The following is a 17,307-nucleotide window of genomic DNA, read 5'->3' as shown; positions in this document are numbered from 1 at the left end:
TAACTCATGGAATGAAGATTATCTTTCCTACTGGAAGCATCCCAGAGAATGGAACTTCATGTTAGAAAACTTAAAACCCCACACCGAAGCCAATTAGGAGTTACAAAGTTACTGCAATTATCCTGAGACGGTTCAGAAGATTTTAAAAACAAATCTTTTGTCCTTTTATAGTTGAAGCTTTCTTCATAAATAAAATGCATCCATGAAGACAACTCATATTCCTGTTTTATTTCATTAAGACGTCCAATAGTGCCATGGCTTTGAACAAATTATATAAGGATTTTTAACTTTCAAATGTTCGAAGATGTACACAAGGGTCATCAGCATGAATGTAGCTTTGCAGTCCAAATGGAACTGTATCTGTAACTGCCCTATACTTAGGGATCTTTAATAAATATGGATTTTATTACACCACCTGTGGATCAAAGAGATAAGTGTCACAAAACCTGCAGGGCACATACTTGCTACTGGCTTCCTTAAAGAACAGCATGTGCCGTTATTTATAGATGTTTCAAAAAGAAAACGTCAAAGTACCTGCTTATCCAAGAATTCTCTGGCATCTTTCTCAATGTGTCCTTCATATAGGTTGGTTGTCAAGCTCATTAAGCCAATTTTAGAGAGGCCAAAGTCTGTCAGCTTGATGTGACCCATCGATGTTATGAGAAGACTGAAGCAAAAATAGGTAAGTGTTACTGAAAAGTAAAGCAAACTAAAGTTTTATACAATGTTATACTATTTATGATCTACAAAAACACTTGATAAAATGTCCTTAATTTATAGTCTTGACTGCCACATAGTATAGAGGCAAACTCCCACAGGCAGAGAATTCTACTCTCTTCCACAATGAAGGGACGCTCTTAAGTGAGGAAACACTGACCAGGGCCTCTCGTACTGATCTCAATGTGATGACTTTCAGGCCACACAGGACTGTAAAGATCAGCATGAGTATCTTTAGCTGGGCATGAAAGTGATCAGCAACATTTTAATGTCTTACTGATTCAGTTCTGAGCAACTTTGTACACAAACATTTAAAATTAAAGTTTGAGCCAAGATATCTGCTATAAAGTTGTGCCCTTTCTGCATTTTTAGCAGCTATTAAAGTATAGGCACTTCTCACTGCACAGGGACAATGGGACCCCCCACTTTGTTATATTTAAAATCTAACTCTCACTTCAAATTTAGGCAATCATGAATTGCCTAAATATATTTCAAATATATTTCACTAATAAAAGCACAGAATGACATCTGTAAAGAAAGAGCTCAGTAACAAGAACATTATAATAATAAAAACTTGCCCTTGCAGGGGAAAAAAATGGCACACATCGTTCCTATAACTATTTTTAGCATGGACAGCTGCGACTACAGGTCCAAACATGAGAAGCTAAAAGCGTACTTGTCAGGCTTTAGGTCACGGTGGACGATGCCATAATTGTGGAGATATTCCAGTGCCAGAACAGTTTCTGCAAAATACATTCTTGCCATATCAACAGGTAAAGCTCCAATATTCTTCAAGAGAGTTGCACAATCACCCCCTAAGACAACATGGTAAAAAAACAAAAACAGCATAAAAAGATGAGAAACATTTGTGTCAAGTCACTGTCTGTCAGCCAGATCTGATGTACGCAACTTGTTATAGCAAAATCAGATACACATCTATTTAGAAATAAGTTCTATTGAGTTCAATGAGGTTTATTCTCAGGTAGGTGGCTATGGGTACGAGACTGCAATATGCCAATGCAACATTTTAATAATATCCTCCTTTATACTGGCTAAGATTTGCTCCAATACACTGCTTCTGGCATAATGTTCTGAAGTCTTGGGCTTGTAACCCTTTTCCCAGTATGAACGTGTACTACTGAGGAGCAGTTCCCATAAGTACACAAAAAAAGAAAAGGGGTGAAAGAAAAACAGTGGTGTATTGCTGCTAGAGAGAAGGTAGTATTGTATATATTTACATTTAGGTGAGCACTCTCCACAGCAATGGGTATCCTATGTCAGGCTTAGCTTCTAAAGACTTTTCAAAATAGTAATACACAACAGTGAAAGCACAGGAGGATGACTGATGTGTAGTGCTCATGGCACCACCAGCCACAATAGCTGTGCTTGTTGGGTAAAATATGACAGACCTTGCAGTGCTTAAAAACAAAAAACAAAACAAAAACCACTGGCTTTTGCAAGTCTCCAAGGACAAGGAGCAGCACAGAAATGGAGCAACAGACTTCTGGTTCATCAAAAAGAGACATGAACCTCTGCTAAGAATGCTGGGGTCCAATCCACCAAGAGTTGTGCAAGTCAAAATTTTGACCTTCCCAAATAAGAAAACTTATACAGACAATAGAAGACAGACATTGTATGCTCCTAGGAACCCAGTCTATGAAGGGGTGAGAACCTCTCTCTGCACTAGCTAAAGTGTCTGGATAGTGCTCCACTTTGAGTGCACTCGTGGGTTTTAAAGGCATGAGTGGGAGTTGTTGTGTGAGTACTCTCAAATTAAATATAGTTAGTTAGGTAAAAACCCCTCCTGGATGTTGCACAACTTGGAATTTTAGAACACTACAAAAAACTGCAAACCTAAGAAATAAGGGGACACTGATTGCAGATATTTGACTAATTTTAATTATTCCTCAAGTGACAGACTCTGCCAAGCATCATTACACTTAATTCTGTATGGATAGTACTATAGTTATTAGCCAGCCTCAAATTCCATGGCTGTTTCCCTATGGAAAAGAATATAGTGTAGGAGTATATTCAATTCATTCCGCTGTGAACGTTCTGCAATTTCTTATTTCTTTCACATGACCCTTAAGTCAGATACCAGTACCTATGGTTTCAAGAGCAAACATGGCTAACTAGTCCATGATGAACAGGACCACCTCAAGAGAATGCCCATCTCCACTCAAGGTTAAAAACTTTGTGGCACATAGTGGATTTATTATTCCATCCTCTTAAGATGGCACCTATGGGACACTTTTGAGAATACTGGAAAGCACCATGCAAGTCAGCACATATAAAATTCTCTACCACTTTCTGGTCAATATGTAAGACCATTATTGTGACAAGATGAATTCTATGGTGGTGAAACAATACCTTCCACATACTCCATAACCATGCATAGATGCCTCTTGGTTTCGAAAGAGCAGAACATGCTCACAACAAAGGGATTCTCTGCAAATGTTAGTATGTCTCTTTCCACAAAAGCTTGTTGAATTTGGTTCCTCAAAATGAGATTCTGCTTATTGATCTTCTTCATGGCAAAGCGCTGACGGGTAGTTCTGTGGCGCACCAAGAACACTGCACTGAGACAAGAAAGTTGCACTGCATTAGTGCTGCCACAAGCAGACTCCAGAAATTCTGAATCCTGCTTCTCTTATTCAGGATTCACTTATTGGATTAGATGATAAAGATATGAAGAAACAGAAAATGAAGCACAAGGAACAACTAATTTTTCTTGCCCTGCTCCTTCTGCAATGATAAATATATTGATAAGATCTCAGTTCTGACTCAAATTCATAATGGGTGAGAGCAACAAGTCATAGTTTCTGTCTGATCTCTGTGTAATGTTCATCTATTAGAAACAGGACTTCTATAATCAAATATCATGTTCACACTTATCATTATATCATTATCTGCCAGTGCACTAATATCAACATTTTCCAATTCTTTTGAATAATCAGGCCAATTTCCTTTTCTTTCAAAGAGACTGCTGTGTCACACTACATAGAGAATATTTCACAAGTAACTGGGGGGAAATTATCAGCACAGCATAACAAGAGTAGCTGATCAACTCATCTCCAGCCTTTTATAAACTGTTTAGAATGCAAATATATATGAAATATTTTAAAATCTTACCAAGTTAAAAAAAATTATTGAAAAGTTTCAAGCAAAACTGTTGAATATGTCCCCCCCCCCCAAATTTAGTGATCAAAATTAATTTCATACTTTCCCCCTATTTTATTCAGGGCCACAGGGAATAAAGAGTAGTGGAACTTCTCAATATTTGAGCTGAAACAGGTGCAATATGGGATCTTCAAACATGGTTGTTTAACTTTAAAGCAGTTGTGGGGGGGGGTTGAATGTGCTTCTACTCTGGGGATACCACAGAGAGATCACGAAAACAGACAGAGGGGCAGCATGGTTTCAATCAAATCTATCAAACTTACCTTCCCCCAGCAGTGGGTTTAAAGTACAACTATCAGGAGCTATAGCTACAGATCTCCTGAATCACTGTCATTTATGACTCACGGTTAGACTTCAAATGAATTTCTTTTAATGGCTAGACATAATCTTATATCCTTACCCATATGCACCATTGCTGATTAGCTTAATTGTTTCAAATTCCTCTTCAGATGGAGTTTTCTTGGCTTGCACAGTGGCTCCCCGACTCTGAAAACACCAGAAATACTTTTCACTCTCCTTTTAATGTTAATCTTTTAAAAAAATATCTATTTAAGTCTAAAGCCAATCACAACCAAATCTGCTTTGGAAGCGTCTTTAAATGGTTTCATTGTGCGTCTAAAATCTCTATTCTTAAACTTTGTTCTACCTCTTTTATCTCAACAATTTAACATACACTTTTGTAGCTCTTTACTGGTATTATCCAGAGAAAGACTGGAGCAATTCTTACTGTTTCATGTATGGCAATGCATTGGGGGCCAGGGCGGTAGAAGAGTTTAAAATTTTAATCTCCTTTTTAAATATAGAGCATTCAGGTATACTTCATGAACAGAAATGATTATATCCATGCACAATTTAGACTTTAATAATACCCTATTAACACAGAATGGCTTTATTACAGACCTGCTATTATATGATTAAAAGTGATCCTTTAACTCAGTACCTTTCCCTCAGTAGAATCATCTGTCTCTGGAGTGTCTGGACTATCAAAGCTGTTCAGCTGGGCCATTTCTGGGGGGAAACCAGAAATGCACACTCTTAGGATATAATAGTATGCAATATGGTGATCACATACCTGGTTTCTTCACCCACATGCAAACTAAGACACACGGTTCTCCATACTCAAGAGTATGTGGCCAAAATCTGAAGGCGTCAGGTGGAAGAAGGTGGTGGTTCATAATATTTTTTCATAGCAGGATTCTTTAATCAAAAGTTTCTCCAGAACATTTAAACAAACGAATTGCAACATGTGTGTTCATTTAGGGTTAAAGCAATAATTTCACAATTTTACAAAAGTGTCCATTTCATCTCAAAGATTCTGATGAGAAAACAGTACATCAGAAAAGTCACCATTTACCTGGAAGCTGGAGAGCACTGAATGCTGAAGATGGAAAATATGTCAGTCAAAGATGTGCCACCCAGGGCCACGCCACACATTATGATGTTACTGTGTACACTGCATGCACCCCGCAAAGGGAACCACCTTTTGAAATACTTTGTGGGCACCTGGTGATAACTGTAGCTCTCACTCACTATGTAATTACTGTATATAAACAATTTTTTAAAAAAAGCAGTTTACCTCTCACACTTAATACACAACCACTGTATTTCTTAATGTGTGAATCAGCCCTCAGACTAAGCTTGCAATATGATACTCACAAACGCGGAAGTAAGTTCCATTGAACTCAGTGGAACTTACTTCTGAGCAGACATGCATAGGATTGCACTGGAGGTAACAAGGAGGGTTTTTGTTTCTTAACCTTCTTGTGTTCTACATAGTCCTAAGAAAGCAAAGTGAAAGTCCTCACCCTCCAGGGGATCCCTGGTGAGTCCCAGCTGGCAAATAATATAACGAGGGATGTCACATTTAATTCCTTCTCCTTCCTTGGCATGGCCTTCAGCAGCTTCTAGCAGATGGTAGAACTCTTCAGGATCAAACTCCTAAAGCACAAGAATACAAGAGGTTAATTCGGTTCCCAAAGCAAAAGACTATAACTCTGGGTGGCGAGATATTTTAAGAATGATAAGAATAAAGACGCCATTTACAAACACTTTAAACATGTGGGTCCTTCTACATTCAAGTTATGAACTGGATTCAGCAGCCAACAGCTCATCTCACACTGGTACAATATGCACAGCAATAAGACTGTCTATTGTCTTGTGTAAAAAACCAACCCTAGTCAACGATTATTGGGGATTACTGTGATTTTTTTACTTTGGAAAATTTAAGGCACCATGGAAAAGGGGCAGGAGGAAGAAGCGATTATACACATCAGAATTATAACATCACATTGAGTATTGCCTAGCATAATAAGCAGGAAGAGCAAATAATGTGAACTTGACATTTTATCTTTTCATAATCATGGTAACATTCATTTATCACCCTATTCCCAATAATTAGAAAGGAAAGAGACAAAACAAGCCCTTTTATTCCCATTCTGTGGATGGGGAACAGTTACTGTACATAAAAATAGCTTGTACAAGCCTTCGCAGGAGGTGTAGCAGGCTGAGATGGGATTTTAGTCCAGGCCCATCTTTAGCAGTGCTCTATCCACTGAGAAATGTACCTACAACTGACCTCAAACTGCAGTGTTTAATCTGAAAGCATAAGCCAGCAAGAAAGAAGGGTGGTGCACAAAACTCGTAAAAGGACTGTTAGGACATAATATACAGTGCAATACTAGGAGTCTATGTATAAATCCCATAACCCAAGATTCAGTGATGAGAAAAGATATCTGAGGATGAAGAAAAATGACAACACAGTATATCAGAATAAAGTGAGTAGTTGACAAAAATCAAAGATGGAATGAAAAGATTAATCAAGCAGATTTCTGCAAATTTAAAATGCTCATATAAAAAAACACTGCTTTTAGAAGTGCACAAGTAAATGATTAATATGTTCAGTAATTTTATCTTGGAAGTCAATCACATTGCTGATAGTGTATCTTTTGTAGGAAACAACCTGAAGTAATCAATTCTGGGCATTTAAGAGTTCATCTATCTGTCTACGGTGCTCATAAAGTTAAGGCAAATAAAACCAGAAGCTGTTTTGTTACAAGAAATCAATAGTACTGAGAGTAAGACACCTACTACTAAATTTTATATTCATAATAGATAATGTGAAACTATCACTAGGATTACATGGTATAGTAAAGTAAGCATAAAAATTATGGGTATATAAGAGAGGGTGGATATTAGAGCAACAGCTAAATTAGAAACGTCCCGTACTTTATAATCTGGGATCTTGCCACATTATTTACATGACTATCACAACAGCCTTTGGAATTTATTACTCAGATTTCTGAGATGTTACTGAATACACCTGCCATTCTCTTTTCAAAAGGATGAAAGACCAGTCCAATTAAGAACCTTCCAGAAGCAACCTTGTTTAGACATTGGGGGGGGTCAAATTGCAGAAGAACAATTATTTATTTGTTTATGGTATTTAAATATCATTTTTCAGATGGACTTCACAAACAAGAACCATGATATGAACATCATAGTGACCAACTTTTTGAAGAAATGCATTACATTTTGTTCCACATGTACTACTCTGAAAGTGCACTTTCCCCCAAATGTTTAATCAAGTAAACAATGCTTTATTTTTTCTACAGCAAATGAATACAGTTCATTATTAGTTAAAATAGGATACTTAGATATAGCTCTGATCATGGCAATGATAAAATGTGGCATATATTGGATTTTTTTGTAATTGAAAACTGATAAAAAAAATTTATATATATATATATATATATATATATATATATGCAGGTTTTGGTGTCTTCGGGTGTCTTCCCGTGTAAGAGTTGGGGTGTCTAGGCGACGTTTCGACGAGGTCTCACTCGTCATCTTCAGGCTGGTGCTTTCGGCTTCTTGTTACTGGAACAGAGCAGGATCTCAGTGTTTGAGTTCCTATAAATACTGTTGAGGGGGTGTGGTGTATAGCCTCCAACGTTCTGGGCAGAGAGGAAGTTCCCAGGTTAGTGTGCCTTTTCTTCTTTTGTTCCTTAATTACTTGAGGGATATCTTGAGTGATTTCTTGAGTGATATACTGAGTACCACTTAGGTGGGTCATTAAGTGTGGATTAGTTGCTAAAGCTTTCGTGTCTTGACCTCTTGAGCTTGTGAAGAGTTTTTCTGAGAAGATGGCTGTACTGCACTTAGTTGTGCTCTGGCTTGGCTTCGTGTATAGGGGCGAGCTGTGGTTTTGTGCCCTGTGCCAGCCAGATCTGTGTAGGGATTGCAGGGGGGTGCAGCATCCGGAGGTGCCACTATGGTTTGGCTACTGGATGGTGTCTGTAATTTATCTGTGGAGAGGGTCTGGGTTTGGGTCTGGTGTGGTTGATTGGTGATGGCGTTCTGTGTGCCTCTGGTTCTGGTGTCGGTTTTTGTGGGGAGGGCTAATTTCCAGATGTCTGGCAGGCGGGACGTGTCGTCACGCTTGTTCATGTTGTGAGGGTGTTTCTCTATCTCGATGGCTTCCATGATTATTCTCTTGTGGTGATGTTCCATGTTAAAGAGCAATTTGGAGTCTGCAAAATTAATTTCGTGTCCTGTTTCTTTCATGTGTTGGAAAAGAGAGGAAGTTTTTTCTTCTTTTTTGACGGCATTCTTGTGTTCTGCGATACGTGCATTTATTCGTCTGTTTGTTTGTCCAATGTACGTGGCTGGGCAGACTTTGCAGGGTATTTCATAGACCCCTTGGTTTTCCAACTGGATTTTATCTTTGGGGTTTCTGAGGATATTGGCTATTTTTTGGTTGGTGCAAAAGGCTGTTTTGATATTGTGTTTATGGAGGATTTTGCTAATTTTATCTGTAGTGCCCTTGATATAAGGAAGGAGGGCCATGCCATTGTTTTCTTCTGTGTCTTGGTTTTTGGGGGGTGTTTCTTTTTGGATTAGCTTCGTAACCCTGTTTTGCTGGTATCCATTGGCGATTAACACATTTGAGAGATTCTGTAACTCAGTTGTCAAGTGGTCTTTGTCAGCCAGGCGTTTGGTTCTGGAGATGAGAGTCTTGGCTACGGAGTTTATTTGTGCAGGGTGGTGGTGTGATTGTGCATGTAAGTAGCGGTTGGTGTGTGTTTTTTTCCGGTAGATAGTGTGTCCTAGGGAGCCATCAGGTTTTTTGTAGATTAGGACGTCAAGGAAGGGAAGTTGGTTGTTGGCTTCTATTTCCATAGTGAATTGTATTTTGGGGTGTAGGCTGTTGAGATGTGTGAGGAAGCTATCTAGTTTTTCTTTCCCGTGTGGCCAAATTACAAAGGTGTCGTCAACATATCTGAGCCAAAGTTTGGGTTTGTGTTCTGACTTGTCTAAAGCATTGGTTTCAAAGTGTTCCATGTACAAATTTGCGATGACCGGTGAGAGGGGTGATCCCATAGGTGCTCCTTCTATCTGTTTGTATCTTTGTCCATTGTGGATGAAGTACGTGTTGGTTAGGCAGTGGTTGGTCAGATCCAGGATGTATTCGGGGGGATTGTATTTGTTTTGAATGGCTGTCAAGGCTTCATTAATGGGCACTTGTGTGAAGAGAGATACAACATCGAAGCTCACAAGTAGGTCATCGGGATGTAGGTTTTGCTTCTTTATTGTTTCTATGAACTGGAAGGAGTTAGTAACGTGTGAAGCGATGGATTCTGCATAGGGCTGAAGTTGCTTAGCGAGAAATTTAGCGAGATTTTGTAGAGGTGAGCCTATGGAGCTGACTATTGGTCTGAGTGGTGTTCCTTCTTTGTGTATCTTGGGGAGACCGTAGAGTTTGGGGCATCTGGATGATTTTTCTCTGGGGATGATTCTTAGCTGGATTTCTTCACTGATAGGAGAGGCTTTTATTTTGGATTTGGTGGTTTTTTCCAGATAGGTGGTGGGATCTGTTTTTATAGGTTGGTAGGTAGGGTCTTGGAGTAGATTTGATAGTTTTGCTTGGTAGTCCGATGTGTTCATCACAACAGTGGCATTACCTTTGTCTGCTGGGAGAATGATTATGTTGTTGTCTTTCCTCAGGTTGGTGAGTGCTTTCTGTTCTTCTTTGTGTAAATTGCTTCTGGGTGGTTTGCTATATCTAAAATAGATATAGCTCTGTTCAAATAATGTAGTCAGGATCCAAAGATTTGTAAACTGGCAGACAGGTGGGCTATAAATGAAATAAATTAATTTCATGCACCAAGAGGACTTTTGGCAAATACACAGCAGTCCTCCATACAACAGTCTGCAATATGAAATGGTTGTCTACCATTCAAAGCCCCCACTTGGGAGTCAGCAAGCATTGTTACCATTACTCACATGTATCAAACATAAACATCAATAAACAAATAAAATTTCAGATGAGAGAAAAGGCCCAACAAGTACAATGGCATCATAGATAAACAAACATAATGTTCTTTCTTATTATGTGTTGAATATGGAAGACAATGATCACTGCTACAACATTAATCAGAGGACCTTAAGGCAGTATAAACTGCATTAACTGATGATTCCCCAGAAACTACTTGGAGACACACTCACCACAGATGAATACTTGCCCTACTTGCCCATAACTTCTCCCACTGTTGCATGTAATTGCCCTGTTGATTGCCACCTCACCTGGGAGTCTGCAGGCCCAGAGCTGATTTTAACTGCTTCAGTTCAAGCACCCCATTTTAACAGAACTTCACATATTGTTAACTGCGGAAGCTTATCAACTCAGCTAAACTACAGCCATTACAGTGGTGCCTCGCAAGACGAAATTAATCCGTTCCGCAAGTCTCTTCGTCTAGCGGTTTTTTCGTCTTGCGAAGCAACCCTATTAGCGCTATTAAAGGCTTAGCGGCTATTAAAGGCTTAGTGGCTATTAAAGGCTTAGCGGATTAGCGGCTAAAAGGCTATTAGCGGCTTAGAAAAAGGGGGGAGCGAAAAAAAATCGGAACACTCGCAAGACGTTTTCGTCTTGCAAAGCAAGCCCATAGGGAAAATCGTCTTGCGAAGCAGCTCAAAAACGGAAAACCCTTTCGTCTAGCGGGTTTTCCGTCTTGCGAGGCATTCGTCTTGCGGGGCACCACTGTACTTACATTTAATATTGCAACCATTGTCTAAGTATGGTAGGGGCCGGCATGCAGTGGGAAACAGGTCTAGCAAACATCTGGAGTCTGCTTCCTTGAAGAATTCAGACCTAGACATGCACCTGGCAAGGGAGTCTTTTAAGTATGAAATATACTGCATTTTAAAGATTGCAATTGGACTATAAGGGCACTGCCTGCTCTAGTTCTAAAAATGTAAATTTCTAAGGTGTTTAATTAATTAATGTTGCTACATGTTGTACAAGGATTTTTTTTAAGGAAAAAAACCCTAACAATGAAACTAGTTGACACAGATAGTATCTGTTGTGAAACTTAGCAAGTTTTCCTGTATCACCATGCTTCTATGGGCATGATCCACAACCTACAGAGACCCTTTATGTGCATGCATAAATTTGCAATACATTCCAAAACTTGCAGTTTCTCATCCTAAACAGCTTCTCCAAGGCCACAGCCTAACACATGCTTGGAATTACCCATGTTATCCAAAGTGACTTGCCATGATGCTGTTCCAGGAGAGAACAATCAAATCTCCTGCTGGACATGAAGAGTCATTGCACGGTCTTCTAGTCTGCATCTATTATCATTACCTGTGCATAATGACTACTTAAAAACTGGTAAGGTCTATTCTGCAGAGAAACACTTAAAAAACAACGTAATAGCCAGTGTACTTCTATAGAACTATGTACTTCTCACAGAATCACCAAGTCTTTCCTAATGTATGCTCTTTCAGAGCCTATCTTGTTGTATGCATTATCAGTTGGTAAAATCTGTTAAGATTCCACTGGAATTACATTTCATAGTCATCAAACAATATATTGCTACACCTCCTAAAAAACGATTTTTACTTACCAGACATTCTAGCAATCGTGCTGGCCGTGCAATGATTATCATCAACTTCTTCACTAACTGGGTAACAAATGCCACTTCTGAGCTCTCTGATCGCTCGTGAGCCTGTGGAAAGGATGTCACATCATGGTTTAAACAAAGAATTGGTCCCTCATAAATCAAGTAGAGTAGCTATCATCAGCTATTTAGCTATAATTCACTGAAGGCATGATAGAAGAAAGGCAGCCTTTTCCTTTTTTCAAGTTTTGTGTTGCCAAAGTTTTGACACTAAAATATTCTCTGCCAATTCACAAACAATATTGCAGAAGGTTTATTCACAGTAAACTCACTGGAAACTTTTTAAAGGGTTATCTTTCTTTCAAAAAAGAGTGTTAATTAATTATACATTGATTTTTTTTCTATGCCAAAATAGGTTTTTATTTCAAGATTTACTTGACATTGACTTTTCTTTGTGTTGTTTTTTTCACTTCCACTCTCAAAGATACTCTATTTTATAATTCTTCCATGAAGACATTAAACAAACTGCAGTGCACACAAAAATAGGCCCAAAAGGAAATAGTAAGCTGAACAAGGTGTCTATAGAGTTGTGTGCAGAATGCCATCAATATTTTATTATTAATGTCATAGTACAAATAGTATCTATACATTATAAAGCCACATGGACTGGTTCAGTTGAATGTTTTTATTTGTTGATTTATGACATAATATTCAAACACTGGGACAGTCAGCATTTTGTTGGCCCACTAAATCTTCTGTGCACATTTTACAAGAAAAGAAAAGAATATTTTTTTTCATCACCCTAGCTCAATACAATAATAGCTATACAAAGAACATGTAAGACATAGTTCACTCTTCAAGCTCATAGTATTCCAGAGAAATTAAACACAACTACAGGTATGTTCACTGGAATGATAAATAATACTCAGAAACAGGTTTCAAAGACCATATGGGGGACAAAAAATAAATAAAAATAACCTGAGCTTTTTAGCAGCTTGCAGGCACAAGCATTTAATCAAGAAATGTGCAGGTAACTACCAGCAACAAAGAAATTGCTTGCTAACGTTCACTGAAAAGAAATGAAAATTCATACACTGGCAAGTAGTAAGAAAGCACTGGCATCACTAAGGAATGTGGAAAAATAAGATTGGCACAAACTGCAAACAGAGACCACTGTATGTATTTAAGAAGAGACATACACACCCTGTTGTTTATGGGGAAATTACCAACTACTTAATTTGGCTCACATATTAGAATGACTGTTTGGTATGTAATTCTGTTTACAAATTTAGATCTAATTCTGCTTACAATATCTGTTTAGAGTATGCATGCACAGTACATAAGCCCTTCACTCAACATGTCACAGGAAAGATTTCAAATCTCTTAAACTAATGCAATATATAGATACATATTGCAATGCCAAGTATTTCAGAATTTGTAATTCACATTCCATTAAAGGAAACTGTACAATTCCTTTAATTGATTTAGTTTGGATTTTGTAAAAAAAAAAATTAAAAAGTTTTTAAAAACCATTCCTCCTAATATATAAACTCATTGAAACATAATATGAGGTAGTATGATTATTCAGAAAGGAAACCAATGTTTTAAATACTGAAAACAATTTTCATAGACCAACAAGGACTAGCTTTACGTAAAACAGATTTTAAGAAGTTTGCCATGCGATCATGTCCATTTACGTTAATAAAAACGTTCAGCAACTTTTAAAACTGCTATATCTAGAATTAGATTGAAAGTTTTACTGCAACTTGTAATTTGCTCTGAGTATTGAAAAGTTAAGCTATGTAGAAATTAAAAACACAACAATTAGAAACAAGATTACATAAACACAAAAATGAACACAACTTGTAGCAGCCACTCAGCCATGATATCTGCACAGTGCTGCAGCTCCAGAGTCCTTAGTAAAATCGTTGTTTCTTGTTTCCGTATTTCACACAATAGCCTCGACATCTCTCCAAATGTCTTGTTTAGAAGACATCCCACTTTTATTGCATCTTCAGTGAATAGGTTATATGCCAAACAACTGCCTATCGTTTGCCTCCCTTCCCTTGGTATGATGCATGCCATCTAATTAGCAGCTCCCAATGACAACATGCTTGTCTGAAGGTTGCGGGTGTCATTTCAGGTCCCCCCGCCTCCTTGAGGGAAGGGGGTGGGGTAACCACAAGGGCTATGGGCTGAAGCTTGTGTCATTTGTTTATAGAAACGAAGTCATTTCCAGTGACATATGTACTGGAGGTAGCAATGGGCAATTTACAAAGTGATTCCCTTATCTGAAAGACTCATCCGTCACTAACTGTAACCACTGGGGCATGAAATTAAAATCACTGTCCTCCCCTGGGGTTTAGCAGGACCAACAGCAGTGATATTCAAGTCACAACTCTGTAATTGAGCTAATATACTGATATAGATCAAGCCAGCCATACAAGAACCAATGCACTTAAACCCTATTAAGAACAGCAACTTTAATCAGGATTTCAGGTTAAGTGGGCAACACAAGCAGCTACTGATATAAACTTACTAACACCTCTGTGGCTTTGCTGTATCTACAAGTTTTTCAATTGTTTCTTCTTTGTTTGTTTTCAAAGTCAAATGTGTATGCATTTCATGCTTTCTAGTAATTCAGTGGGAAGGTTATTACTTTTCTTAATTCTCAATTTTTATTATCCTTCAGTTAACAAAGCTAATTTCAATGCATATATAGTAAGTATTTGTTTCCAAAATTCTGACTCATGTGTTTTCATAAAATATAATCAATTTCTAGTCGCATTTCCCCAAACTTTCAAATAAATCTTATATAACAATACAGTTTTAGAAGAAAAGGTTAACTGTTCAGTCTAAATCAAGCAGGGCTTGAGAACTCATGACCCCCCTCCCCAGATTTTGTCAAACTCCAGATCCCATTAATTCCAGCCAGCATGGTAAGAGATGATAGGAGTTGTAGTCCAACATTTCCATTTGTAGTAAATGGTGTTTGGGAGACTTTACAAACGCTAGATGCAGTCCCACCACAGTCAAGTGCTTTCATCTATGACTGATTTCAGCATATGTTTAGGACTTTCAATGAGACCTACAAATTAAGAGTGCCTAATTGGACTGTATTAGTACATCTTCAACCAAGAATATAGTACACCTACATGGCTGATTCTTTCTACAATTGACTGGTTTAAAATAAACCCTGAGTTTGTGATAAACAGAGACGTTGTTATGAGAAATCTGGGGTGTATCCAGTCATAACAGAAGGTAGACTATGCAGGAGGGTATGTACATAATAAACTTGGAGGCCGGTATTTTTAGAGCAAAGAAAGAAGAGGAGGGAAAATAGGAGTGTCTCGCTTTTCTTTGTAACAGGAATCCTACAGACTCTCCTTTATCCTGCTCCTTTCAGGTACATTAACATTTATACCAAATATATTTCTTCCCACTACCTAATCTTCATGCCTTCTTTTGTAGAGGTGGCCAATTTGGGGGGCGGGTTAGCAAGTACCAGCTCCCCCTGACAATTCAAATCTCATTGGCTCCCCCTGTAGAAGGACAGTTCAGAAACAAAGGGAGGTTAATAAATATAGATCTGGATAAATGTGGTAAACTCTACTCATTTATTTATGGCACAACACCTCATTACATAATATTCACTGGGTGCCTTCGATAGTTAAAATATAAACAATTTAAATACAAAATAAAACCATAGCATCAAAAGCTACTTAAATCTAACAGATAAAATTAATTTCACACATTAGGTATAAATAATCCTCTCACTATTTGAATGAAGCAAACGTTTTCTTCTCCATTTAGATGGACTATGGCTTGAATTAACTGGGGTGGGGTGTTGCTCTGAAGCACCTGTATGGTGCATCCTGTTTGCCCCTGTGTTTTGTGGATGTAGCCTGCACTATGTGGAGGGTTGCCATGTGAATTATTTCAGGTTACAGCAAGGCAGGCTGAAGCTGATAGCCTGTGAATTAAATACTTACATCTTGTAGGAGCTTCTCAAGGTTTTCCTGCAACTCATAAAAGTACCGAGAAGTAATAAGTCCTTCACGTGATTTATCCAAGCAGTCTCTGGCCAATTCAATAACTTGATGGTGAATGAAACTTAGGACCCCATCTGCTAGTTGTAGCACGTTCTCTGGTGCGCTGGATGCAATAAACTCGGCCAGCCGTTCCTCCATCTGGGCTGTGGCCTAAACAATGTAGAAGAATAGTTACAGACATTTTGCTACGAAAATATCTACATTTGAACTGAAGTAAACATATCAAATCTAACTCATGGGTTTTGTTTGAATGTTTAGGAATTTTGGCTACAGAGACTGAACAAGCGTTGTCCTCCATCACCACCATTCCTAATTTGAATGCTTCAGTGTAATGAAGTTGAAGCAATTTCTAGGTGAAAGGTGCACTAATTTAGAACGCACACAAATAAATTTCAAGTAAACTAGAACACCCTAGGTGTAAAACTGGTTGAAATACATAGGCTAAACTACATATTAGGTGGAGGAGATGAAATGGAAGCTTTCACAATGTGTAATTTGGCCCTTTAGATGTTTTTACTTCAATATAACCATGCCTTGATTTCGATCAGAGCAGCAGCTGTGAAAGTAGGAAGTGGGGTGTGGTTTTTTCATAAAGAGGAAGAGGGAAGTTTAGCCTTCCCCCTCATCTCTATCTCCCCAAAGTTGCTATTTGTCCTCAGTAGAAAAACTATGGGTGGTATTCAACTACGTTTTACACAGAGTAGACCCACTGAAAGTAATGGATAACTTGGTCATGTTCATTAATGTCAACAAATCCACTCCAAGTGGTTGAATACCACTTTAAGTTCTAATTAATGAATGTCCTACGAATGTGTGGTTGGCTCCATACATCCTTCCTAGGAAGGATGATGTCCATAAAGCCACAAAATGGTAAGACCCTCCTGCAATTTGTTTATCTTATACATTAACCTGGGACGTGGGTGGCGCTGTGGGTTAAACCACTGTGCCGCTTGGGCTTGCCGATTGATAGGTCAGTGGTTTGAATCCCCACGACGGGGTGAGCTCCAGTTGCTCTGTCCCAGCTCCTGCCAACCTAGCAGTTTGAAAGCACGCAGTGCAAGTATATAAATAGGTACCACTCCGGTGGGAAGGTAAACGGCGTTTCCATGCGCTGCTCTGGTTGTTCCATAAGCAGCTCAGTCAGGCTAGCCACATGACCCAGAAAAACTGTCTGCAGAAGCGGACAAATGCTGGCTCCCTCAGCCTGTAAAGCAAGATGAGTGCCGCAACCCAGAGTCGTTCGCGACTGGACTTAATCGTCAGGGGTCCCTTCACCTTTACCTTACACATTAACCTAGATATGTATGTTTTTCTATACACACAAAATAGTCTACAAAGCAACTGGCAGAACGTGTTTTGTAAGGAGTAAAATAATTTAACTACATTTAAAACAGCAAAACAATGCTCCAGCCTACAAAAAAATTATGCAGCAATGCACTTAACCGTCTCTACTGTGCCGT

The 17,307-nt window shown here is 38.5% G+C and overlaps 1 protein-coding gene across 12 annotated transcripts in view; it reads right to left on the bottom strand.

Annotated features, from left to right (window-relative positions):
• The window catches only part of LOC310709624 (microtubule-associated serine/threonine-protein kinase 2-like), a 147,019-nt gene that overhangs the window by 18,842 nt on the left and 110,870 nt on the right, over window positions 1–17,307 (bottom strand). For all 12 annotated transcript variants that reach the window (XM_083509509.1, XM_083509501.1, XM_083509506.1 and 9 more), the window contains 8 exons: window positions 15,788–15,997; window positions 11,802–11,903; window positions 5,703–5,835; window positions 4,838–4,905; window positions 4,298–4,383; window positions 3,088–3,296; window positions 1,394–1,532; window positions 535–667 (listed from right to left, as the gene is read on the bottom strand). In XM_083509509.1, coding sequence (XP_083365635.1) covers window positions 535–667; window positions 1,394–1,532; window positions 3,088–3,296; window positions 4,298–4,383; window positions 4,838–4,905; window positions 5,703–5,835; window positions 11,802–11,903; window positions 15,788–15,997 — 1,080 coding nt within the window. The remainder of the gene's footprint in view (window positions 1–534; window positions 668–1,393; window positions 1,533–3,087; window positions 3,297–4,297; window positions 4,384–4,837; window positions 4,906–5,702; window positions 5,836–11,801; window positions 11,904–15,787; window positions 15,998–17,307) is intronic.

The sequence above is a fragment of the Podarcis liolepis genome, assembly GCF_965112155.1.
Source record: "Podarcis liolepis genome assembly, chromosome: 6".
Lineage (NCBI taxonomy): Eukaryota > Metazoa > Chordata > Lepidosauria > Squamata > Lacertidae > Podarcis > Podarcis liolepis.
Note: the sequence above shows the minus strand (reverse complement) of the source record. Positions and strands in the feature narration are given on the sequence as shown.